This window comes from Excalfactoria chinensis, chromosome 8, assembly GCF_039878825.1.
Source record: "Excalfactoria chinensis isolate bCotChi1 chromosome 8, bCotChi1.hap2, whole genome shotgun sequence".
Classification (NCBI taxonomy): domain Eukaryota; kingdom Metazoa; phylum Chordata; class Aves; order Galliformes; family Phasianidae; genus Excalfactoria; species Excalfactoria chinensis.
The window spans coordinates 22,416,183-22,444,041 of record NC_092832.1 but is presented as its reverse complement, the minus strand read 5'-3'; the positions used below and the strand labels follow the sequence as shown (position 1 = coordinate 22,444,041).

The 27,859-nt window shown below is 47.2% G+C and overlaps 1 protein-coding gene across 1 annotated transcript; it reads right to left on the bottom strand.

The window, feature by feature from the left end:
- Positions 1-226: 226 nt before the first annotated feature.
- Positions 227-27,354, bottom strand: RNF11 (ring finger protein 11). Its single transcript, XM_072343589.1, has 3 exons — positions 26,784-27,354; positions 2,792-2,961; positions 227-2,266 (listed from the first exon to the last, which is right to left on the bottom strand). Exons 1-3 carry the CDS (start codon positions 26,904-26,906, stop codon positions 2,095-2,097), a joined length of 465 nt encoding a protein of 154 aa, XP_072199690.1. The 5' UTR covers positions 26,907-27,354; the 3' UTR covers positions 227-2,094.
- Between the last annotated feature and the right edge of the window lie 505 nt (positions 27,355-27,859).

The following is a 27,859-nucleotide window of genomic DNA, read 5'->3' as shown; positions in this document are numbered from 1 at the left end:
AGGCTTGTAATAAATAAAGACTAACACCAACAGGACGGTGATGCTTTTTAAAATTGTTCATTTGCCATTTTTAACAAGATAAAATAACTAATACTTGATGTGGACATTGTTTTATGTAAAAAAAAGATAGGAGGAAAAAAAAAAGGAAGTAGCCCCCCCCAATGAAGAACAAACTTTCCCCCCACCCCCCCAACCAGACAAAGGAGGACACAAAGGAACACACATGGAATGATGAAAAGGAACAATTATTTTGCACTGAAAAATATTGCACAACTTCAGGTCTGTCCACCCCGCTTTTGCTCCATATAAGCAGGTATGTATGAATTAAGCACAAAATTGTGTCCGGGTAAATCTGCAGAATTTGAGTGAATGTAGGACTGGAGACTGCTTTGTTTCCAACTGCGGCTTGGAATTCCTCAATAAGGGAGCAGGTTGCTATCGGCTACAGGAGTAATAAATAAATCAACGTGTTGGTTCTACATTTTGCTGACCAACCCTTCGCAAAGTATCCATGCCATGCACAGTCGTAGCTGGTCAATACACAAGGTCAAAAGTACTTGGGGTATTCAAACACAACTCGATAGAACAAGTACTCAAACGGCACGTGAAAAACAATCAAGAACGTTCCCTGATTCGTTGTGGTTAATGTGAGATTGCATCTCATTCTGCAAGACCAAGACTTCAAAATGTATCAGCACTGCATTGAATGTATACAAGTCACTGCAGGGCACATTAAGAAAGAAAAAGGGAAAAAAAAGCCCACCCTAAGTGGATAAAAGTTCTTTACAGCTACAATCTTGTAACCACCTCTTAATAAGCACATAATTTTGCTGCAGAAATGAGCTAATGTTGTCACTGTGGCTCCAGCAGTACTATTTTCCCCCTCCATTGCTGCTGTGATAATCTGCATTCATTTAGATGCTGCATTTATGCACAGAACAAAATACTTTTTCTCTGCTTGGTAAGATTTCTTATCTGTGTGGTGGACTGATGTGTCAGCCAGCAGGGCTTAACAGATACATGTAATACAGGAGACTGAGATACAGTATGTTTATTCTTAACTTCTGAAACCTAAGAACTACAAGAACAAGAGATGCAGTATCCATCTGCTGCAATTCAAGGCAACCATTTTTTAGGGAGAAAAGAGATAAAATAAGTATTTGCTGCTAACATTATATTAGTTCCAATTTCTTTGTTTCCAATTATAGTAGCTTCACTGCTTATTTATTGTCTATCTGGCCCACTTTTACCTTGGTCAAGATCAGGTAGACATCCAAGTGTAAGGATTTGTTGTGTGCAAACCGAAGTGAGTTCTAACAGCCATGATATCATTGCAGGACCCATTCTGTATCTTCATATTCACCATCACTTGCAGAAAAGGGATAATGCATCTCAGTTTGCTTACAAGCTAGGAGATCACTTTGAAGTCTGCATATTCCTAACTGCAAACAAAATATAGCACTTGTAACAGGTTATAAATAAACTGGTTTTCAAGCATAGAGCCAGCCCAACAATAACATTACACTATTAAAAAGACCTAAGGCAATGAATTCCATCTCCAGTGGAGGGAAAAAGAAAAAAGGAAGAAAAAAAAAAAAGAACTGTGCAAACAAGCTTAAAACTATTTCTTTGTGCCAGTGTTATAAAATGTAGATTTTAATAAAGCCTTGACCCAAATGCCAGGACTTGTGAAAGGAATCAGGAAAAAAAAAAGTTACTTTATTTAGGAAAAAAAAAAAATACTCTTATCTTACTGCTAATAAAATCGGATACACGCAGTTTAAACATTTACAGTTGCTGTAACACTTTACAATTCCTATATACGGGTGTAAGAACAAACATTAAAGACAACGCTGGGTCAAGGCTTTACATTAAAAATAACAACCTACTTTTTCTATAGTCTCTAAAATACTATGCTTTTTTTTTTTTTTTCCCAATATTTGCAGCCATTCAGGAGTATTTTTTATTCATTAGGAAATGTATGTTTTGTGCATGACCTTAATTCCTAATTTCTGGCTCTTTGGGCTGAATGACAAAAGGATCAAACCCATTGACGTGGATGGTCTCCTTGAAGGTTCACGGAGAAACCCTGGCTCAGTTAGTCTCATATGATGAAAGCAGTGCTGCATCCACTGGCTCCATGCAGGATGGACAGGTAAAGGATCTCATCAACCAGTCATCTATACAGTCCAGGTGGTAGATGTGCATGCATGGCAGAAATCGGATAGGATCCCCATACACAAAGTCCATCATACAAATAACGCACCTGGGGAAACAAGAAATAGTTACAGTGATGGCAGCGCACTGGAAATGAAAAGCGATGTATTATCTGTCGGACATGACTCTATCACACAAACTGCTGTTATTACTGACAGGTATGGCGAGATTTCTCTGTTACATCAGTGCCTGCTCCACCCAGCACTGGATTTCTTGGTGTTTTCTTCATACTGTGAGCCCCTAACTGCAGCGTTAGCAGGAAGCCTGCAGCCAGGAATGGGACAGCACAGCAGCCTGCACAGAACTGGAAACAGGAGATGGGAGCCATGAAGATGAAGAAGCAGAAGCATGGAATTATTTTCCCGTAAAGGGAGGAAGAAAAGGGCATAAATTACACATATGAGGGAAAACAGCAGAAAAACAAAGAAGGATAAAACAAAGAGGCTTCTGCATGGAAGAAAGCTGCATCAAATTACACTCCCTGAAAGTAAGGCAAAAACAGAAAGACCAGATGAGGTTTCCCATGAGAACAGCACAGACCAGTGGACACGCACAGCAGCTCTGTGGAACTTACTCTCTGATCTTCTTCTCGGAGCCGTCTCTCCCAGGATCGTAGACTCCCTTCGGTAGGTGCTGGATAAGGCCTATCCTCTGCGCTATTCGGATTTGCTCTTCCTCTGTCAGCTGTGTTGCCAGCCGGGTCTGGCTGGGGGTTGGGTGATACACAGGAACGGGGACTTGCTCCTAGAATTCAAATATTTCCATTAAAAAAATTCAACCAAGGCTTTCCTAGTATCTCCTAGCACTGTGCAGCCAACGGATTTAACTTTCCCTCTCTCAAACCTACAAATGGTTTGATTATTTCCCACTCCTCCTTTGCAAATTCGTGGCTAAAATTCCATACAGGATGGGTTTGTGAGTGACACCACAGCCATGCTTTGGGCTAGCACTGCTGGTGTTCAGTGTGGTTAATTTCCTTAGGGCTCAGGCTCTATTTCACAAAGTCACAGTTCCCTTCCAGCACAGCTGCCTTTTAATGGTTCCCATGACCTGACAGATTTCTCTGCGCACTGCTGGGACAGGGACAGCCAGCAGCTGGGGGTGACCTGTCATACAGCAGCACCCATGGGGTGGCTCTGACCTGCGTGCTGGGGAGATAAAGCATCGCTCCCCTCCCTAATGCCACACCTCTCAGCCAGGGCAGGGCCCTGTCCTCATCTGGTGTTGCAAGCACCACAAACTGCCCCTGACTGTATTTCCATGGCTTTACTGTATTTCTGTGGATTATACCAGTAGGAGACAGCATCAATGCTCCTTTATTTCTCATGGGAAAGGAGTGTGCTACTAGCCTCTCAGAGGCGGAGCCAGGGAAGGGTGCAGGTGTTTAATATAGCAATACAGCTCCTTTGGTAAAGCCCTGACAGCAAGGGGTTACAGAAACAAGGAAATGCAGAAACTGGAGGAAGAAAAATGATCAAGGAACTCAAAATGCCTGAAAGTAGCAGGATGTGGAACTGCCAGCGGACGGCTCCGCTGCAGAACAGCAAACTGAGAACAACAACCCAGCTGAGCACAGCATCACAGCGTAAGAAATTGCAGTTAAATGAGATCCTGCTGCAAGCCAAACCCCTCGCATTCCGGACAGCTCTTGGGACTATCCCTCAGTCACAAGCCCCAAGTTGATAGCTTTTCAGGTGGGTTTGGGACAGTAAGCACAACTGTGAGCACTGAAGGTCAAACAAGGCCAAAAAACCTCCTTTTTCCCAGCTGCACACCAGCACCTGCTCCTACCAACCCCTAGAGGCCATTCCCCTGAGAACTCCCTGTTATTTTAGGGCCAGCGGTGCACTCCATCCCCTCCACATACCACAACACACTGCCATCCCAGCGTGGCAGCTCCCCCCAGTCCCGTCTCAGGTCCTGCTTGTCCCCCATTAGGGGAGGGGACGCAGGACACCGTGCTGGACCACATCAGATGTTGCAGTTGGCTGAGAACGGTGCTGTCTCTCTACACGGGAACATGAAAACCAGGGGGTGATGTCTGCCAGGCTGCCGTGACAACACATAAATCGTGTTACTGTAAATAAAAACGAGTGGCTGTTCCATCCCCGATCCCTGACACACTGTCTGATGGCACTTTAATCTCTCCTCCAATTGCTATTAAAAGCCTGCCCTGCCCGAGCCAGAGCCCGCTGCATGGAACCAGGCCAGTGAAATGCAAGAACATGGGCATGCACATTGCAGGGCTCAGACCATGGGGAGCACCCACAGTGACCGTCCCAAAGGTGCCCACTCCCCATTGGAGGCACAGAAGCCCCCATGGACTCACAGCCCCTCTGCATGTCTCTCTGTGCCCATCAGGCCAGGCACTGCAAGGCCCCGCACCCTGCAGGGTGGTTCTGGGGCCCTGAGGCTTCACTCCAACAGCACTTGTAGCTACAGCCCCCTGGCACAAACATACACTATAAAAAATCAGGTGACCCATGTAATTATTACTGTACTGATGAGCGCGGATTTATTGCTCTTCTGGCTCACTTTTCTCTACCATGGAAAATGTTTCTGCAGACAGAATTACAAAATACTGAACTTTTAGCCAAAATCTGTGTTCTTTATCATTGGATAAAGATGCCAGGCGTTTCAAACTAAGCTGAAACTTCATGCTAACTATTCTTCCATACAAATTTTTACATATGTATGTATATATACATATATCTATGTGGCCATACCAAACAATCAAACTGCCATAAAAGTGTCAGCCAGCAAAATAAAAGCTGCTCACTGGCACTCGGTTTGCTTCACATCAGTTATCCTGCCCTCAGTGGCACACAGGAGCAGTGTGTGCCCCATCACAGCACAGGGGCAGCACTGCTCTCCCTGGCTCCTCTCACATCCCGCTCTCCTCTCCCTGGCCCTGTGGGAGCAGCACCAATTCAGACTCCAGCTGGACAGTGGGGTTTGTGCGTTCATGTCATCCTCAATCCTCCACTGAGGGAGCGAGGAGAGAAATCACACGGGGCACCCAGAGGTCAGCATTTTGTACTTCTAGTGAAAATAAATGCTTTCACACCTTGCTGGAGGCCCAGACACGGTTTCTGCACATGGATTCCCAGGCACGCTTGGGGTTCTGCCTAGATAAAGGTTTCGTTAAGCACTGGTTTTTGTTGGAGGTTTTCTCATCAGTGCAACTCACCCTGGTTACTTATGCTGCTGTAAAACTGCTGCTATTTGTTTTACTGCATTTCCATCTTGTTCCTGCAAGTGTAATGAATTTGTAATTCTGTGAAAGCAGGTCAGTGGTAGATCAGAAACTCTTAATCCCTGGATAAAGATTATTTTAAGATCCCTGCACGCCGCATATCAGCAGTGCGTTATCGGGGCTTTTGTTTGTTTGTTGCTTTTAATAATTGCACCAGCATGCACAGATTATCCCTTTGGGGAGGTCAGAGGTGAGACGAACAGTTCTGACATCCAGCAGCTCCAGAACTCAGCCCTCACTGCTGCCTTCAACCCCCAGCTCCCACCGCTGACCTCCATGCCGGGGTTCTGGTTCTACATCTCTTGCCCACTGCTCTCAGTGCACATCGCCCTGCAGTACTGATTTGCACCTGATCACCACAGCACCCACGCTTCTGAGCATTCAGCCCAACCGAGGAGACAAACTTCCCCCTAGCTGTGTTTATCCCAAGTTGTCTTGTTTTGTTTTTTACAGTCTTCAAATAGCAGCAGGCACAGCACTTACACTCCTTGTGGGGGCTGCCTGCTCAGTTAACACAAATAAACTGTTCAAACCAAACAGTCCAGTCATTCCTACAGCTCCCTTCTGCAGTCCCTCCAATGCAGCCACGTCTGTCCTGCACTGCACCGTCTGGGGGCTGTAAGGGTGGTTCACATCCAGCTGCACTGACGCTGCCCTCACAGCATTGCCATCACACGCAGCTTCTGCCTTCCAGCTTCCCACCCCCAAGGATCCCTGACACGGACAACTTCAGCTCACAGCTGTGAAGTCGGGAGGTGAGAAAAAAAGATCTCACTTTTTCTGCTTCTTGCAAAATCCCCGCTGAACTGCACGAAACGTTCTCCTCTCACTGCTTTATTACTCACAAGGAACTAACTGGGATAATGGTCCAGAGGCCTTTTCTGGAAATGCCATTCTGACCGGGATGAAAAGACTCGAGCTCCATCCCTATGTTAATATCCATTCTGAAATAATATCCTCCCCCAAGACATATTACTGTAAAACCACTTGCCATTATAATGTGCATTATACTGCAACTAAAGCTTACTTTAATAATCCTTAGAATATTATGAGCAGGCTGCCAAATATAAAAACCTTATTCTGCTGTACAGGAGAGAACAGTCCATTTATAAAGCTGAATACCAGTTGCCATAAAACATCGCGTAATGAAATCGTTACCCAACCTTTTATATTCCTGCTTCCAGGTAGCCAGGCAGTATAAATAACTGCAATAGCTGAGCACTTACGCTAAGGAGTTCTTTTTAAAGAAAAATTCCCTTGTCTCACCTCTCCCATTTGGAAGAGGCAGCGGGGACTGACAGCTGGGCTGAGTACACCCACATACACTGAGTGCCATCAAGACTGGGTTTGCCCAGCAGACCCACTGTTGAACTGGATACACGCTGCCTTCCCAGACAGAGAAGAGATGTGGTTTCACACTTCTTACATGTGCTGTCATGTAGAAGCCCATAGGCTGCCCACTGCCCAGCCCCGCTGATGGCACCTGCTGCACCATGGAGGCAGCTGGCCGGAGATCTCACTGCCCACCAAAGCATCTGAAACACCAAAGATTATCTAGAAGTGGTGGTGGGAGAAAAGCAGTAATTAAAAAGCAGTAATTAATCTCTGGAAGCATAATCTCCTGACACAACCAGATAATTTTTACATTGCCAGACTGCAGAGCAGGATCCTCTGGCTCCAGGGCCAGATCCCTGGGTGCATTCCCACTAAGCAGGTCCTCGGTCACCAGCTCCCTGCTGGATTTAGCTGCCCCCGTTCCTCCCTCAAATTTCAGGGGGTGAATTTCTGCAGACAAGCAGTACCGCACGTTCCTGTGAGTCCAGAGCACACAACCCCCCACCTCCAGCCAGAGCCCTCCGACAGCTGCACTTGGGACACCAGCACACAGCTCCTAGGGGATCACAGAGCCCTCACCCCACAGCTCACAGCGTGTTTATTTTAATAGGTTATTTTTATACGTGGAGGGAAAACATCCACAAACAGTTAGCAGAGATCCACGCATTGCTGTGGCAGCGAGCAGAACAAGGAAGAAGAGCTGCCCCTGACATTACTTAGGGGCATGTGGAGTGCTGCACCCCAAGGATGACGAAGCAGAGCAACCGGCTGGGGATGGAGCAGCCCCTGCTGCAGCTGGTGCCAGCAGAAGCACATGTACACAGATCATCCTCACCCATATGCAAACAGCAACATCTGCACTGCTGGCACAGATCCTCTCCTCCTTGCACCAAGTGGTTATCTCTGCAGAAAGCCCCTCTCTTACAGCAGCACGGCTGTATATACACAGCACTTTGAGCGAGATGGCTGCTGGGAGAACGAGGAGCAGATTTCACAACAAATAAAAACCTGACGTTTTGGGAAGAAAAAAATAAAACCGAGAAACTTGGTCCTAAAGAGCAGCAGGAGAGGCTGAAGACAAAGGTCACAGTGAGGCTGCCTCTGCCTGAAGGGTCCAAAGCAAACCTGCCACATCCCACTTGCTCACTGCCAACGAGCAGGAGGCGAAAATAAAGGTTAGCCAAAAAACTGGTAAACAACTAATCCAGTTAAGGGTTTCTTTGAAGGCCACATTCAAGCACGAGATGGGGGAAAACACTGCAGAGCTGCGAGGGAGGGGCTGACAGAACACGAACCCACAGGAATCCTTCGCACTTCCTGCAGACGCCTATTTACGTTCTGGAAAGGGTAAGGCATCAATCATTGCAATTGTTTCTAGCGTAAACCAAAGGGATCAAGGCTAAAAGCAGCAGGACTGATCTCTACATGCTCTCCTGATGCCAGGCTGGGGTGCTGCACAGCACAGAGGTTCTATCCCAGCACACTTGTCAGCCTCCATACACCATGTCTCACTGTGTCTCACTGTGTCTCACTGTGACTCACTGCCCGCAGCACTTGAAGGCTCCGAGAAAAACCCCAACCTCACGCACTTGCTCCTGTGGGCCAGGCCAACCACCAGCAGCCCCTGCTCACCTCCCAGGATCACGTGGGGATGAGGGTGACCCAAGGTGATCTAACAGGGTGCTGCCTCTGAAATACAGGTCCTGTCAGCTCCTTTACAGTGGCTCCCATTGTCAGCTGTGTGCTCACTGCTCTGACCGACCTCTCCAAAAGCAAACACTTATCACTGACTGTGCAGACACTGCAGTGCCTGGAAAAGCCAGGAGCCAGCACTCCCCCCTCAGAGCCTTCAGACAATCCCGAAATATTGACCCTGAACACTTAAGGAATAGCAAAAGCGCTAAAATGCATCTTTTGGCAATTAGTTACCTCAGCCTGAAGGCGATTCTAAGAACAACTCAGCCATTCTCAGTACTTCAGGAACAAGGCAGCAAAGTCACAGAAGTCAGCTCTAATTAGCTAAGAGGAACAGCAGCAGAAAAGGGCCAAAATAGCAAACGTGAAATACACGTGCACCAAAGACATGAGCAATCCATCAGGGGAGGACAGCTGAAGTATAAATATGCACAGGCTGAGCTTTCACGTGTAAATCTGAGATGTGTCTATGTATATTTCAGCATGCAGTACAAGAGCTGGTCCGGTCTATTAACAACACAGTAACAGAGCAGGAAAATATCATTCATTCTTACGCAGAAGTGGGAATGGATTTCAGAAGTATATAGTGGGCATGACAACAAAGGATCGGTGACATCAAGTGAAAGGTGATCTCATCTGTAAGATCACAGCATGTGTTATCTGGGCATCATCTTCCAACGATATGGCAAGCATGTTCCCAAGGCAAACAGGGCCACCCAGAACACAGCTTAATGGCCCCATCTAAAACAGGTTTTAACAGATATCCACAACACAGCATCAGATCCAAGTCCTCCTGCAGCAAGCTCCTAACACAGGGCTAACACATACACAGCAGGTAGAGCTGGAACAATGTCACCCATGTATGGTCTTCTGGGAGGTGTTAATTTAGACTACGGCAAGAGGTAAGACAGGTGATGAACACAGATCAATGTCAGCTATCTCAGATGATCTGCGGTTATATATATAGTCTGTTCCCCACCTCCCCACGTAAGAAAAAGGGGCAACACAAGAGAACGTTTTTGACACAGCCTGCCATAGACATTCCCTCACCTGGGGAGCAGGCCAAGAGCACTGCAGCCAACCTGCACTGACAGTTGGGAGCAAAGGCTTCCGCAGACAAGGCAAGCAGAACAGAAGTGCTGGAGACTTTTCCATCAGCACTGAGTCCAAGATGGTGGGACACCATCACACAGCGCAGATTTCTGGCAGCCTACAGCAAGAGGAGAGCAAACCCCTGGTTCTGCCATAGCACAGAGAGACAGCTGGTGCGTGGCATCTGCTTCGAGTCCATACCAGCCAGCAAGGCAGCCCATGACAGCAGGGTTTGTTCCAAACCTCAGGAACCTGCTTTACACTTCACGTGACCATAACCTTGTACTCAACATGAAATATTTTAATTACATTTTTAACAAAATCATTGTCAGTTACGAGTGCTCACTCAAGCAGGAAGCTGCCACACCTTGGCTGTTCGATAGCACACTCAGCTCTGCAGCCATTTTTACTGCCTTAATTGCATCTGCATTTCTGATGAAGTGTTACAACCACAAAGTGTTTCAGTCTAACACAAAGTGCATGTCCCTGAGATCAACACACGCGACTCAAAACCTGAGCCCAGGCCACAAATAGGGACCTGCAGAGGACCCAGCAGCCTTCTGAGGCCAATAATAGAACACAGTCATGCTAGGTTTGGCAACAGCTTAACCACAGGGCTTTTCCTGCATGTTTCTCCATCAGCTTGGTACAAAGCCACAGATATGTGAAGGACACACACCACACCCACCGTACACTGGGGCCAGTGCAGCAGGAGCCTCCCTGAACAGCTGTCCCATGTGTCAGCATAGTGCACCAGCCAGGAGATGTGTCCCCATCATCGCCCGGCCACCTCCCTTCTACCCGGCCCCAGGCAGCCAGCAGGTCACGTCTGCTGCTCCTCCAGCACTCTGAGCTGCAGAGCAATGGGGTTTGGATCAGGCAGCACTGCCAGCACCACTGCTGCATACCAAGGATTTTCGTCAGCGATGCCCACGCGCAGCCCGGAGCGTCACAGTGTGAGGAGGCTGCCACCTCTCCCGTGTGCACTCCCATGTCACACTTCTGTGAGGATGAACACACATAAAAAAGGCAATCTGGCTATTCATTTAGCGCCATTTGATAATAACATTAATTATTTCAGCTATGAGTTAATAAGCAGCAGGAGTAAATGGCCAGAGGCACTGCTTCCGGCTATCAGCTCATCTCTGCCGTCATTTATTAATCTGAGGGGAATGTCTCAGGCATCAATGATTATTGCTACATCTGTTGTTTCTTTGCTTGGGTTGTATTAAAGTAGTACGCTATCTAAAGGCAAGGAATGACTGGACAAAAACTAAGCCGTGCTAAAGCTTTATGAAGCTGTTCCCCTTCCCAATGCAGTATTAGCAGCCAACACAAGGGCAATGTTTCTATTTTCTTCCAGCTCAGTCTTGTCCTCGCAAGCAGTGACTCCGCATTTTTAGCTCGCAGGGCACGAATCCAAGAGTGATCTCATCCAACTGTCAAACCATTCCTAACAGAAAAAAACGCCTGTGCCAAGAACAGGTAGAAAAATCATAAATAGCTCTCTCAGGACTCGGTTATACAAGCAAAGTACTTCCAGAACGTATTTTTCCTACTTATTTTCAAGCTTGCAATGCACAGAGGCAGTCAATGAACACGGGGGCCATCCCCAGCCTGTCATCAGGAAACACACCTTCTTATAGTTGCATACAAAATGCCTTCAGTCACTGGAGCAGCCTGGCTGCAAAGCGGATGTTCCACTGCACAAATGAATAAGCTATGATGTCCTTCAGCAGCCATGCAAGCAACCTCTTCTCTAAGCAACATTTTGAGTCAGTTATTTCTTTACACGCTCTTCTTTGGATCTTGCCCATGTTTGTTTGACACAAAAACACCACCAGCAAGGATTGGAGGCCATGGTGTCTTGTTGTCAGACATGAGAACATAAGGCTGCCTTTACTCAGCCCACTGCCCCACTTACACATGCCTTCATGGAAAGCAGCGACAGCTTTACTGACAGTAAGACCAGCTATCTGGAGGAAATCTTAAGGCCTTACAGCAACAGCACATTGACAGAACTATGCACACCACACACCACTACTCTTCAATCACAAACACAATGCTCAATGCAGGCAGCTCCTGCACCCAAACAGCACCAAAATACTTGCATCTGACCCACTGGCATGCTTGCTCAAACAAACACGTGACTGGAAGGCACCACAGGGCCCCAGGAGGGGTGCAAGCAGCAGTCCATGGGCCTCAGTGTAAGCGAGGTGAGCACCTACAATCCCTTCTGAGCCAGAAAGCAGTGTAAGAGGAAGGCCGTGAATACAAAGAGGTCATTTTGCTAATATGGACTGCCTGGTGGGAAGACAAAGGCCTGTCTTACCCTGAAATACCCGCATGCAGACAGCTGCAAAACTTGGAGATACCCAACATGGCCTGAGCTCATCCCTGTGCAATGCCAGGCACTTCATGCTACAGGAAGTGCACCAGAACACCTAAGCTGGTGCTAAACACAAAGCCATCCCAGGACTGGGGCTAAGAATGAAATCCCATTGCAATCCCACCCCAGCCATGTGCTGAGGCACAGCTCTCATGCAGGTGATGTACTCAGTGCTTTTGGTACGGACACACACACCATGTGACATTATGTCACCAACACTCCTTCAAGGTATTATGACGATGTAAAGAAATGCTTCTGCTTATCTTATTCTCCTGTCCAAATGTTTGGGATGGAATAACCCTGCCCTGCTACAACCCACTCGATCACTAAGAGCAATGTTGCCAGACACAAACAAGCTCCAGCCATGTTGAAATACCAAGATGAAGTAACACTGTGCTACAGATGGAAAGCTTTCAGACAGTAAGTCCAGAGGTGCTCCATTTGTTATGTCAAAAGCAAACAAACAACACAGCCACAGCCAAACAGCTATCCAGAAATCCCCAGGAGATCTTAGGTCTATTCTATGGCATTTAGCCTAGCATGCACCTTGTTACTCAGGAGTCATTACGGTGTGGCTACAGGTAAGTATAATAGCTAGAGAGCCTTAAAGGGGAAAAAAAACAGGTGGGAAACTTCTTGCTGGGATTCCTACTGTAGGAGCAGAAACACTGTTCACTCAGTTACTGCGGAAATATTTAGTTATCCTTTCTTTAAAGCTTATTTGCTAGGCTGCACTCTGTCAGCAATGTTTTCATGAAGCATTTGCAACCACAAATCCCTTTTCAGCATTACCAGAGAGACCATTACTTGGGAGACCATGGCTGACTTAATTTTGAGCTGTTCCAACAAATCCCAGCAAAGCAGGAACTTTACCAGAGGGCTGTGTCTGAGCATCCCTCTGTCCCACGGGGCTGGGTGCACTGACACCAAGGAGGGAGAAGGCTGTGACTGTATTTGCCTTCTTGTGCATTTAAATACAGTAACAAAAAGATTCGTACCAATTTCAGCTGCAACTTTGTTCTCAACTTACTGGATGGACTCCAAAAGGGCACCTATCCTGAACACATCCCTTTGAGAGGACAGTTGCATCACAAAGTAACCTAGGTGGACTGCTTCCCAGGGGACACCGCAGATTTCCCAGTCAGCCCTCAGCTAATAGGCAAGGTAATAAAGTCAGTCTAAATTCTTGTCTTTACCTGGGATACCTCCTTTCCTACAAGCAAACCTTCACTGCAGTACAGAAATAAATAGAAGTCACTGCAGCAAATGGCTTCTCTTCTTCCACTTGTTTTGTATCAGGCAGCAGAAGAAGCAAAATGGTGACCTGGGAGGGAGGCAGAAAAGGACTTGGCATGGCTGTACCTGTGTGCTCTGGTAGGAAAGAGCCTGATGGCTTCAAATGAGATCTGCTGAAAGCCATACAGGAATTGCCTATGGGGCACTTTCAGACTGGCATATGGGCTTGAACAAACTTTCATTGCTCAGGTGAAGCTTTGCAGAGAAATTAGCCTTGAAACACCACACAGGCCTGGTCCTGGCTTTGTCTGTAGGGGTTCACACAATGCTGCGCTCCTGGTCAGGTCCAGAACAGTATAACCCAGTTTACTCAAATGAGAAAAAGTAACAGCTACGAGAATGAGCAGAGGTGGATTGACTTGTGGATCCCTGAGCTGCACGCTCTGCAAGTTTAACCTGAATGATTCTACTGCTTCCACTATCCATCAAAATTCACTGCAAGACGCTGAGCAATCCAGGCAATGATTCCTCCATCTCTTAAACCATGCCTGGCTTTTATTCTTTTTTTAAGTTTCAGTGACTACGGATCAGACAAGATTCTGTTTTTCAGGAAAACTAAGTTTCTTGAATATTATACCCACTGACAAGCAAAATAAAAATAGAAGCATTAGCCTAGAAAAACAAAGGCTGAAAGGTATTTAAGATTGATCTCTAAATAAATCTGGAGGGTAAACACTGGGAAAGGAAAAACAAGATCTGTGGGTACAAGAATAACAAGTGGAAGTTGGCCATAAATATCTGAATGTGAAATAGCTTCTTGAGCTTTAGTTCCCTGCTGATCAAGAAACTCTTTGCAGGAGAGGTATGGGCAGAACTTATCAGCTCCTTGTAAAAACTGCTTAGAATAACATGTATAACACAACTTACCTATAGCACATATAACATACATGTTGCAGAAAATAACCTCACTGATCACACACACAGCTTACCTATACGCAAATTCTAATCCTGTATCAGTCTGCTATCCAAGTTAATGTAAGCTACGATGTAGTTTAGTAACTAGCAACAATGCCTGGCATATCTAACCCAATACAATCTAAATAAAATAGAGAAAGCGGTGCTCATTAAATCTGAGCCTCATTTTGTTGAAGTGATAATCAATGACTGCAGACGCTGTCATGAGCGATTGCACCTGGATGTTTATGATGCTAACAAAAGAAAAGCTTTAAGGATGAGAAAAGTTTTCTTAGTAAAATCATTCTGTGCTACTAGTTCTGGCAATCAAGACAACTGCTGAGAAAAACCTTTGGTTTTCTGATCTGGTTACAGACTGTGTTCCAGCACACACCGAATTAGCTTGTTTCACAGCCAGTGCTACCTTCAGTTCATCACCGTGCTCTGACAATTTCTCACTGCACCCAGCCCAGCTATAAAGCTCTACATGGCTTACACAGATTGGGTAGGCTCATGTTCAGCACACAGCTGGAGCTTAACAGCACACAAGCCCTTCTTCCTCCCCTTCTCCCAAGGGACATAAAACAGACCTGGTGTCACCCCTGCTGGCCTCCTGATAGCCCAATGGTGGAAACCACCTGCAGAAGAAGCACAAAGTGTTTTGCTCAGACCCTGCAGCACACTTTGCAGGCAGAGGCAGGAGAAAGGTGGGGCTGAGAACAGACCTGTAGGAAGCCCTTCCTGCTGGCGGTACACTCACTAAAGTCCTACCACACGTGGCAACCTCCAGCTTTACAGACCTGCTTTGCTGCTTGCGTTGCACCAGGCAGCTGCCTGGGGAGAACTTGGCCCATGAATCAAGTGAACAAATACAGGGTTATTATACTCCACACTGACACACAGGCACCTTGCTGCTGCAACACAGTAAGCAGTCTGCTTCTAGGATTTGAATATATATATATATAACTATCTTACTGAAGTTTGGTACATTACTGAAGTCTTTCTAAAAGAGAGACTAATGTAAATGTCTAATGTAAATAGTTGCATTTCAGCTGAACAAAATGTATTACTGTACTCAAATTGAAAATTGGCCAGCATATTTAGTGAAATAAAGCAAGGAAAGCAGTAAGTGGGCTCCTTTGGAAGACAACTCCTACAGCTCCGCAGAGAGGTGAACGCAGCTGAGGAACGCTGGCTGTGGCTCAGGGGCTTTTCCTGCAGGTCAAGACAAAAATTGCTCATTGCCTGACTTAATTCTAGGATCCAAGAAGCCGAGGTGGCTGCTTCAGCTTCTGCCCTGGTATAATTATATTACTTCTCAATTCTAAACATTTTAGATAACAGCGAGCTTGTTGCATTAGAAGCCACATACCCCGGCAGTCCTCACATACACACACACAAAGGTAATCAAACTCTTAGCAGTACAGACAAAGCTTGCCAAGTTACATTCAGACTTTGGAAACAATCCACACAGTAATAACTGGAAGGCTTGTGTGAGGAAGGAGGCACCGCAGCACCCCGCAATGCACATGAATGATGTTACTGTAATCATTCGTGTCCCATGGGAGAGCAGCTTGCTGCACAGCATGGGCAGGCTGTGAAAGTCTTCACTGATTCCTTTACTTAAACATACCCATAACTGCTGCGTAACATTAACAAAGTTGCTAACAGAAAGAAAAAGAAAAAAGCATCTAAACGTTAGCAGTTGTGGGACACGAATATTTTTTATTAAGTGGGCTGGGTTTTTTGTTTTGTTTTCAAACAGGAAGGTCGCAATTAAGAAAAACAAAAGCAAGGCTTTGCCTACACTGGACGTTTGTCCTGAAGCAGCTTAACTCCTTCAGCTGTAATCACTGCCCCTCCTATCATCAGAAATGACAAACTGAGGCTGCAGTTCACATTCAGACCATTCCCCAGGGCACCCACTTCCCAAACCAGCAGCGGGCCTTCACCCTATGCATGCTCTGGGATGCAGTTCAGTCCAAGCACATTCTTAATTGCACTATGGAGAAGCCAAAAATGCTGTAACAATTTGCGGAAACAGCACACATCTAATAGCTGGCACCTCCAGACCTTTCCAGAGATGTCAGAAAGAAAAATTGAATATATGGATTGCACAGAGTACAGATAAATCCAATCTCCTACAGGAAGTCAGTTCGGTTCACTAAGCTGACAGGAAGAAAATAAGAGAGAACATGTTTCAGATGCTTTAATGGTGTGAGTTGGCACATGGAAGGATCAGAGAAGCACCAAAGCCACCACAAAGAGCGTGGAGCACATGGCTGCAAATGGAAAATGGGGGACAAGCAAAACCAGCCATTCTGGCAGCAGCAAATAGCAAGGTCAGGCTTCTTTGTGTTGGAATCATGGCAGAACATGAAGAAGCTCACAAGGCACGGTGTATTTTAGCTTGGTTTCAACCTGTGGTATCCTGAGTACAGAGACAGCCCCCAAGTCTCTTCCTCAGCTGCATTCACTCCCCAGTACAGTCCGTCAAATACATTATTTTTAAGTGGTGGAACAGAATCCTGTATTAAATCAAGTTAAATGAACACAGATTCTCATTTCCCCCACATGCCTGAGGTGTAGCACACTAACATAGGAGCACGGATGGTTTCAATTGGCATCGGTCCCTGGCATTGCTCAGGCCCCAGGACAGGAGCATTAGGTTTCATCAGACAGCAGCACTTTCCCAAGAGCCACAGAAGTACCTCCCTCTCCTTAGAAACAATGCTGAAGTCCAAACAGCTCATTACCGACACACTGAATCAGACTAACTCCTCTATACTATGAGAATGTCTTATCCGGACAAAAGGATGGATGAATTCCCTTCTGCCTGCAGTTCTCTGGCTGCTTGACTAGTTATTCTGAGATGGAAGCATTTGTCTGATCCCTCAACACCAACAACCTGTTTGGTAGCATCTGTTACATGGCTGTTACTACTGCTTTCCCAGTTTTCGCTCCTTTATATAAAACTACTGCAGCTGCAGCCCAAGTGCTTAGAGGAATCTGCAAGAAGGAGGGCAGTGGAGAAGCAGGCACCAAGCCTGACACCATGCTCTGAGGCTACTGCGGAGCTCCTGCCAGCATGCAAACTTGATCCAACCCACTCTTTAATGAAGAGTTAATTAGTCATTATTCATCTGCAGCACACTAAGATGACACAGAGCTGAAAGAGACAGCAAACTCCTGATACTACAGCTAGCAGTCTGAAAGCCATACCTGTGTTCACTACAGCACAGTCTGGATAGCAGTGCATCTGTAAGGGAAACTGCTGATCACAGCTTGAACCTCTGATTAACCATCTGAGGCAAGTGATGGGTCAGCTGCGGGAGCACAGGTGAAGGTAATTCAGCTTTGCTCCTGGAAGGGATGGAGCTTGACTCCACCTCTCCTAGATCCCATTTAAGGGCTGACCACCACTAAGGCAGCATCTCTTTCTGAAGATTGCTCCTTTGTGGAGTTCTTGTGGCAAGCCTGGACATTGGTGAGTGCCCACCTTGACTGAAGGCTTCAGAGTTGGTGAGTATTTTCCTTAGATACCCTCTGGCTATCTATTTCCAGCTATATTTGTATTATTCCAACTGTACAGCATCCTGAAGCTGTATTTCACAGACCAAAAAGAAAGGAAGGATAACATGTACCAGCTTCCTGCCTCAGCACAGGTCTACAGCTCTGTTCTCCCCAGTTCACCAACCCCAGGTAGGTGACAACTTCAGCCACACCAAGAGCCTTCAGGTGAAGCTACAAGTAGGGTGAGCTGAGCTCCCCCCAAGAAGTACCAAGCTGGGGTCAGCTTGCTCCTTCTGGAAGGGAATAATAACAAGTTACTCTATGAACAAGAGGAAAGATTACAGTTTACAGAGGAAAGCAAAGATCACTTGGAGCATGAAATTGTATTTGTGTGCAAGTGGATATGACTTTTTTTCTTCTCTAGAAGATCCTACAGAATGGCTTTGCAGAATAAAACTAATTATACATTTACTACAGTGCCAACTCCGCCTCCTGGAAATCAATAAAGCCGCTACATACAAAAGGAATGGGCACTCTTCAGCAAACGTTTTCCGTACGTTAGCTGCACAGTAAAGCAAGCAAACACAACCTGAATGCTTACAAATTCCAGACAGTTTGTCTAAACGCAGACATAATGAAAACATCTCTTTCTGCACCTCGGTTTCGGTCCATGCAGATGACTGGCGGGGAGGATTCTATAAATAGCAGAGCTCCACATGAGTTACCATATGAAGCTGTTCCAAGGGATTCATTCTCACAGCACTACCTGCAGTCAGGGTGGGGCTGCAGGCCCTGGGTGTAAGAGGTAAAAGGCCATTAACCTAAAAAAGAATGCATAGTTAATTGAGATTAAGTATTTTTGCTTCAAGTTTCCTCCCACGGACAATGTACTTCCAAGAATGTCACCCTCAACAAGACAATCCACAGCCACCATAAGGTCCTAAAACAAAGACAGTATCACAGAGCTTCATAAAGCAGACACTGAAAGCAACGACTTAGCCATATCTCATAAGCTAAACTGAAGATAGATGGATGCAACTGCAATACAAATTGTAATACCTAAACAGAAACAACCAAGACCAGAAACTGGCAACAGTGATTAAGGAAGTACTATTAACAAGCAAAAAAAAATAAAGTCTACAAGTGTTAAGATGTTAATTCTTGTCCCAACTATATTTGAATTTACAGCATTTGTTTGCCAACCTGAACCTTTTACGGAGTTCCCACTGAATACAGCAGTTAACTGCTTTCTGTTAGGCAACATTACAGACCAAACCAGTTTAGCAGTTTGGAAGGTCTGTAGTGGAGCAATTCTTACAGCTGTTTCTTCCAAAACCTGGGAGCAATCACTGCTCTCTGAAATTCAAATAGAAGGAATTTATTTAGGCAAAATAAATATTGGTCTTCACCAATACTGCAATGTTAGACCATGTCTGAATTACAATTTCACCAACTGCGTTCATAAGGCACTGCGATTAATGTTCAGCACAGAACAAACTCTGTATCTGGGTTTAATTACAATGATGAATAAGCCAGACACAGGCATCGTCCCGGAGCAGTCATGCATTATACTGTCCTGTAGATACTGAAATAATGGAATCTGATGCACTTTGATCTCTTAGATATGTCTCCCGCAGCTGTAAAAGAGAGGGCGAGAGCAGCCAGCCTCATCCAATTCTGCAACATGCGCACGCTGACTCAGAAGAGATTTGTCTCCCAAACTACTTATGGGAATAAATAAAGCCAGATAAATATTGCTCTGTTTCCTTAGGGCTAGAGTCTGTATACAAATCATCGGGAGTCACATAAAGTGATAGTGGTGAGGGCCGTAGGGAAACTGTGTACTCGGACAGTAGCTCAGTAGGTGCTGGATGGATTTTCTATGCAGATATGTCTGAGTTACAACCTAGCTGACCATTTCTTTTTAAATTAGTTTTGCCACGACAAAAATTAGAACGCGTGATTCTGTGAAACTGGAAATACCTGACAAAAATCAGCAGTTTAACCAAGGCTGTGGGACAAGTGATTCCCTGCCTTTGTCCAAAACAGCACCAAATGTTTGGGGTTTGGTGTTTTGGGTTGTCTTTTTTTTTTGCTTACACTGGATATTTGTGCAGCTTTATTAGTCATAAAACAGGCATTTCCTTGATGCTCCTAGGACTTGTCTTTGCAGTCCAAATTCTAATGGCACACGGGCTTAGCCTGGAAAACTCAGCCAGCTGAGATTCATCTTTACGGATGAGGCCTTCTCTGGTTATTTGGCCTTTGAGTTCAAGGAATGAAGTACAGTGACTGCTGCTGAGCTGTGCCTCCAGACACAGTTGCTGCTCCAGGTGGGGGAAAAGTAAGAAGGTCACAGAGTCCGCTCCAGTGTCCAAAGAAATATGATCCTGGGAAACAAGACTCAGTATGACAAGGATAACAGCCCACGCATTCATCGCTGCACACTGGGACTACGGGAACTGATTTCCCTGAGTCACGGTTTCTCCCATTCCTTCTCCAGGCAGCACAGGTCTGCATCACCTCAAGACTAAGCCAGTGGCTGAACATGGGCAGGATGAGAACACTAACAAAATCAAACCAGCCTTCGGTATGGTTTCATGCATGTGTGCACGTGTGCGAGGCGGGGAGTGTGCGCGAGCTTCCTGACAGCTCAGCAGTTCACTGCAATAAACCAGCTGGTTGTGATTTGGCTGACGCAACTGTGGTTGAAAGGAAAGCTCTTTCATCTTCTCCTCCAGTTGCTGCATGCATTTGCTGTTTGTCCATGCCGCTGCTCAGGGACCGTGGCCACCAGCATTCTAACTTTCTTTTTCGTTGTTGAGAAACAGTGTGGCCAACAGAGACTCCTGTGGAGGGCTGGTAAATAAAACAACCGCTCTCCATAACTTTGTGGCCTCGTGGGAATTGTTTCATTAGCTCATAGGAAAGTCACAGTTGGTTTGCTTTAGTCCATTCCACAAACCATTATCTCTTCAGAACACAAAACTCGCTTATTTTCTGTGGTTCTGAAACCTGATGCCAAATGTACGGCCAGCAACATCTGCAGATTGCATCGATGAATCGTGGCACGTCCAGGGAATGCAGGAGCTTCCATGACACGAGGTGGTCCTGGGTCTGGGGAGGGCCGGATGGCTTGTTAAGCTTGGCTTGCCTTGAAGAACACTAGAGCTCCCCGGATAATGAAGATTCATTATCCTGATTAGGCAAGATTTCTTATTACCATCTCCACTGCCTCTTCATTTCTTCTAATTGAGCATCTGGAAGCATCTGCTCTGCCAAACAAATCCTAAATTATCAGATTCCACAACAGATTTTAAGAGATATCTCTTGTCTTAAACTGATCTTCTGATAAAGCTCCCTCTCCACAGCAGATAATTTGCTGTAAATTCCTGCAGAGGTTCATTTTGTAACGGCAGAATACCATTTTATTAAAATCAAATTATTGCAGAACACTTTGCAAACGTGAATTAATTTACTAAGCATGTCTGCACTAAAGATAAGCTTTATTACTCCTCATTTTACAGACGAGGAAACTAAAGCACAGAGCAGTTAAGCAATTTGCCAAAAGTTACAAGCCAAACATCAGATTGAACAAACGAATAAGGACCACAGCTTATGCAAGGCCTGCTGAAGTGACTTATGCTTTTATTACCCCGAGTCTCTGTTTCAGCCAGCAAGAAGCTACATGCAAGCTCCAGCAGTGCCCACCATGGAGCTGTATGGGAACTAGCTCTGCCAGGCCGGGTTGCTGCTGCAGGCAGCCAGGAGGCTGGCAGAACGATACAGCAGATAGCATCTTCCAAGAACACACATCTACCTGCATATCTCACTGCTAAGATTTCCACGGTGCCTCGGCAATTTTTTTCCATGCAGTCTAAGCCTCAACTGGAGCTTGTTTTGCCTTTTATAGTCAAAGAACAGCCAGCTTTTTCCCCTAAAGAGGTTTTACTCAAACTCAGCCACAGCATCCCTAAAAACCTGCTCATTTTGTAATTTTTTTGGTCTCTTAGGAACGGCTTCATTAGCTCAGAGAAAAGTCACGGCTGACTTGTGTTAGTCCATTCCACAGACCATTAACTCCTCAAAATATAAATAGGTTTCCGTGCATGTCTGTGAGGAGGCAACAGTAAGGCCGTGCACAAAGGCTGGAAGACACAAGTCTGTCTCAAGCAAGCAGCGTTATTTTTATCTTCTTGACCTAACATTCCGCAACCAGTTCAACTAGAAACGTTGAAAGGGTCGACGGCAGTGTTCATTAAACCAAGCTTCTTTCCTTTATTGAAGAGAATAACAGTGTCACAGCAGACAGCAACAGACCTTGCGTAAAATCTCGATGCAACTTAACCATTTCTTGGAGAAATGCATGTGGTGGATCAGCCAGCATTCTGTCAAATGAGCTTAAAAACACCCTCTCTTCTTTTCAAAACCCCTACTGCAAAACCTCCTGGTCAAAATGGATAGGGATGGATCTTCACCCATTGCTGACTCAACAGCAGCAGTAGAGAAACTGACTCCAATGTTCATCACAGAAAAAGCACAGCAGAACTCAAACACGGCCATACAAATCCCATCTCCTCTAACCGTGCCTATTTCTTTCATAGCTAATTGGAGTTCAAAACCTATTTTGAGCTGGCAAGGAATTCCAATATTCAGCCAAAATTCATTAAGAACAATTTATAACAGGGTATCTTCAATATCATGCCCAAAAAAGTTACCTACCTTTATGACACTAACTGGAACCCTTTATCTTCCAGCAGCTTTTTCCACCAACAATGTGGAAGCCAGCACCAACCAGCCAGCCTGATGCCACAACCAGTGTGCATTAAGACAGCAAATACAGATGCACAACTGTTAATACACTCATGTCTCTTACACAGAATGACTGTAGCCAGTTCGGGCTTTGCTTGTGTTCTTCCCATGGCTAGCACTCAGCATGCAGCATCTTTCCCACTGCAACTTTCCTCCACTTACACTGTCCCAACACACCCCAGCAGTTCTGGCTTTGCACAGCCACAGAGAGTCAGAGCAGATCATTACGTTGCTGTGATTGTTCTCACAAAGTGTATACGCCATAAATGACGACAAATCATCTCACTCGTGGCCCAAGAGAACTTTGCACACACTTCTGTAAACAGGTGCAAATGCTGTATCGGAACACGTTTGGATTGCAACATTTAACTGTATCAATTACAATTCCTTTGAGAATCAGCATCAGAACACCTGTGTATTAGTAAAGTCAAAATGTAAGTCATGATGAGGCAATCATAAAAACATTGTGGTCTGTTGAGCAAAATATACCCAACACATGCATCCACGGTGGCAAATCTCACGTGAATGCAGCAGACTATATCAAGGGCAGCCTCTGACTGTTCAAACAGAGGACTTTCTCACACAAGGAACGCCCCACCGAGTGGACCTGCACAGGGCACTGCACAGAGACCTGGGCACCGACGGAAGGAAGCCCAGCACATATGCATCAGGACAAGAGCACAGCAAGCACCAACTGTGCTCACTGAACAGAGCAGGCCCAAGGAGGCCACCGCTGCAACCTCAATTTAAAAGAAGCCATGAGATATCCCAAACTGCATTTTCAAAACCTGCTGTTGCAGACAGCTTTCAGAGGTTTATGGGCACACCACGCTGGTTTAAGCTCACATCTGTGATCTCTTGCCTCATTTTGTGCCTGCTACCTAATCATGCGACTAGCCAGGTCGGAAGGTTTTAAACGATGCATTCAAATTAAAAAATGAAAAACAAAAAAGATCCACTGAAATATTTTATCAGGGCCCCAAAGACAAACAGGGCGGTACAGAGCACCAGAGCTGGCTTTGGGTCTTCCCAGATAAAGGAACAACATATTTCACCAGCCCGTCTTCCATGTCAACATTTCCAACGTGCTCCTATGAGCACAGGGTCGATGCTGGGAATGGGCACTTCTCACACTCGTAGTTTAATCGTTCAGCAAGCATTGTCCATAGCACTACCTTTGAGAAACCCAGGAAGAAGAGATGTATTCCATACTCCACTGAATAGAATTCCAAAGTTTGGTAAACTCAGAAACTATTTTCTGTTAAGGAACTACTGAAGAAGAGAAATAATGAGACAAGGGCTGAGAGGAGCGGCACATCTGTTGTGCAAAATAACATCACTACTAGAGGCAAGAGAAACTGGGTAAAAACAGAGTTCTGTGGACAAAGCAGCAGAAGGCATATTGCCAACAGATGGCAAAGGAGTCAAATGTGAAACAGAAGAACGAGCCTGGAAGCACACTCAAATTGGAGGACTTGAGGGGGGAAAAAAAACACCCACAAACTAACCCTTTCCTATGCAGATTCACTTGTTAGAAATGGAGTTGCATGTGCTCAGCACTTGGAAAAACAGTTGTAATTATGGAGTCTAAAATGGAGGCAGCCAAAATCAGCACGCCTATGAAAATGCTGGTCAACTGTCTGTGTAACTTCCTTCTCCACACGCAAATACATGCTCTTCTCTGTGTGTTTTAATTATTTCCCATGTTAGCCCTTAAGCTTGATGCACTGGAAAACGGCTGCTGTTTTAATGGACCAATTCTTCATGAGTTCAGATAGCTGTTTAAGGGGATGCACTCCCTTGGAAGCCTTTCTCACATAGCTTACAGCATATGACAAGTGACAGGTATGTGCAGAGCCTCTGAAGGGAAGGGATATTCCTCATTATTCCACGTGTCTGTACTGACAATCCAATTTTCAGTTCAACTTTTAGAAGCAGGAATTTCATACAGCAGATTCTGTACTGATGAAAAGGAATTTGGCATGCAACAGTAAAGAGACTATCGGGTGCCTATTTTGCACTTAGAAGTGAACACCTTAAAAAATTATTGCTTAACTAGATTCCCGCATGGACGCCCACAGCACAAGCGTGCCAAAACACAGAAAATGTTTTGAACATCAAGATAGCACAGACATCAGCTCACAGAGACACGCAAGTCCTTGTCTACAACTCTGCACCTACCCCAGCAAGCTTCCTTTACTCTGCTTGTTAGCATACCTTGCGAGAGCGGCTCAGGAAGTTTGCACATCGTTGCTGCAAACCCAAAGGAAGCAAACCCAAATGCGGCCATTTTATGGCTGAGGCTCCAGCAGCTCAGTTTTAAGTTGTTAATCGTCCACAGCTCCTCGTGCGCAGCAGTAGGTGCCACAAACAAGTTTGTAAACTCTTGGCCTTATTTTAACTTCCAGATCGTAGCTCAGATTCAGTGTTAGAAATGGGAATGTGGGATTCTTGTCCTTATATATGTGATACTTTCCACAATGTTTGAATGAGAATTAAAGTGTGTGAGAGAACACGCAGACCTGCGGAGGAAGGCAGGCAAGGAAGGTGATAAGACCACAACATCCTGCTGCCACTACAGCAATAATGGAGCTCCAGGAGTTCCCCAGGTTCAGCGCTTGGCTTGCAAACCTTTTCACCCTAAAACAATTCTAAGTTACAAACCCCCTCAACCTCAAAAGCGTGTGAAATACTGCACAGTATGAAGGTGAAGGTCTTTTGTCATCACAAACCACTGTGCTTCTATATTTGCGGAGTGAGTACATTCGAATTTTGACTATGCAACACAAGATTCCCCTTACAGTGAGTGTCTGAGATCTGCTGGGATCAGCACATGGGGCTTGGGGCAGTTGAATGCCTGCATGCACACCATCGCATGCTGGGGAGTTCTGCTATGAATGCACATAGTAACAAATGTCTGCAAGTTTGCTTATTTCACTGCCTACTGTGCTCCAAAGTCAACAGGAGAAGGCCTGCACAATGCAATTTCTCAACTCCTGCAAGAGCCGACAGGTTGTTTTCCAAGGGACAATTTTCAGTTTCAGTGCATTCCCAAACAGGAGGGACAACTAGGATTGGCTCAGAACGTCGCCTTTCAAAAAAACCTGACACCACACATTTGTATTTAATGGACTTGTGCAGACTTTACTAAAAAGTCGGAAAAAAAAAAACAACCCATCTTAGGAAATTTGTTCTGTCATTAAGCAGTCACACAAAGCCAGTAGCTCTGCAGGGCCCAGCGGTCCCAGATTGGTTCCACAGCACCACTGAGGGCTGCCCATGGAGCAACCCAGGGACCTCTTGTCACAGCCGGTGTTCCTCTGATCGTCGCGTATCGCAGGTTACACATCTGCCCTGCTAAATACTTCCTGCAGTCTTGTTAATAATACGTTAAGGTCTGCAACTCCTGCGTGACTCCCCACCCCAAGGAGTGCAGGGCTTATCTGTACCTGTCACTGTCACAGATCCCTTCAGACAGGGCTCGTGTCCTGCTCAGAGCCACGTACATTCCTTCCTTAGGAGATGGTGATGAAGCAGGGGACAAATGCAGCCCCGAGTCCTTTTGGGGGCCATCACAGCACAGAGCTCAGGACTCGGCTGTGCCGGGACCCCGTGGCTGTGAGGACGTGACAGAGCACCCGGCGTTTTTCCCCAGCTCGTCATCAGACGTAAATTTACATATCGTCTGCAGCCAGCAGCCCAAACAGCCCTTCCTGGAACTCCACGCAGCTGAAAGAACCGGGATCTTCCGCAGCTCAAAAGTTACTCCGGTTCAGCTGCTGCCGAAGCGCCGCAGACAAAGCCGGGCAGCGCCGAGCGCGCGGCCTCCGGTGCGCGGAGCACCGAGAGCGGCACAGACAGTGATGTCACCGCGCGACGACAACAAAGGAAGCGGCACGGCTGGAAACTCGATGCCTTCCCCTCCTGTTTTCAGCTTCCCCTCCTGTTTTCAGCCCAAATCCGGAGACGACCGCGGCGGCTCCGACCCCCGGGCGGGCCCTGATCCCCCTCCGCCGTCTCCAGCTTCGTGTCCTGAACGGTCCCCGCGGCCCCACGACAGCTCGGCGACCCTCCGCCGAGGCCGCGTCCGCGCGGGGCCGAGGGAACAAAGCGGCGCTCCTCACTTTACGGCCGGGACCCGCCGTTCGGTGTCCCGCGGGGACGGACGCCGTGCAGCGCCCCGGGGGCTCCTCCGGGCTTCAACCCGCCCCCCCCCGTCCCGGGCCCCTCTCCGTCCCCGGTCCCTCTGGCTCCGCCGTGCCGCTCCCCGCCCCCCTCCCGTACCTGATATGGCGGCGGCGGCTCCTGATCCGGCTCAGCCCCGTCCCCGTAGCTGGCCCGGTCCGACTGGGACTCGTGGAGCAGCGAGATGTCATCCGAGGTGGGGGACTTGAGGCAGTTCCCCATTTTCCTTCCCCCCGGGGAGCGGCGCGTCCCCTCCGCTTCCTCCCCCTCCTTACGACGGAGGGCTCCGCACCCTCAGCCGCCCCGCAGCGCGCAGCCCGCAGCCGCCCCGCCGGGGAGGCTCATGCCAGCCCGGCCCTAAGCGGCTTAGCGGCAGCGCGGCCGCCTCCTCGCTCCGCCCGCACTTCGCCCCGATCCGTGGGGCGGCAGGGCTCGGCTCCCGCCCGGGAGCGGTGGGGCAGCGGGGCTCAGGTGGGGTCCGCCCGCCCCCCCGCCCCGCGGCAGCCCGGTGCCGTTCCGCTTCCTGGTCACCAGCTTTCTGCGCACTGGGCTTTGTCGCACAGGCCGCCCCGGCTCCTCCTCTCACTCCGCCCCGCCGGGATCGCGCACGCAGGGCCCGGCGGCACCGCGCTCGGCTGACGGGGAGCTGTGCCCGCCCCGGCGCGCTGAGGCGAGGCCGGCGGCCTCCGGCCCCAAAGCGAGCGGCCGAACGCTCCGCCCCGCAGCTGTCGGTGTGCGGGACGGCCCCCGGAGTCTGACCGCGGGGGTGGAGCTGTGCCGGAGGCCGAAGTTCCTGCCCCGCGCTGGGCCCCGGCAGCCGCTAAGGGCAGAGGCCCGGGCCGTGCTTCTCTTTGTGTTCGGAGACCGGGAGGAGCTGCGCGCGGAGGCGGCCTTGGAGGCGATGAGAGCTACAGCAATACGTGATGGATGTAACGGTGTATTCAGCCTCTCTGTTGAGGGGATAAACTTCTTAAATGAAATATAGTTGTATGCACAGTGCAAAGTCAGCACCCTTCTCCTAACATAACCACACCAACACAGCGTAAGGGAAACACGTTTTTTAGGGTACATTCAAGGGCTTCCTCCAGCACAGACCCTCACAGTGCCTTCTTGCCCGTCATGTTCAGGCTACTGAATATTGATCTTAAGCAAATCCAACACAGGTGACAGCAACT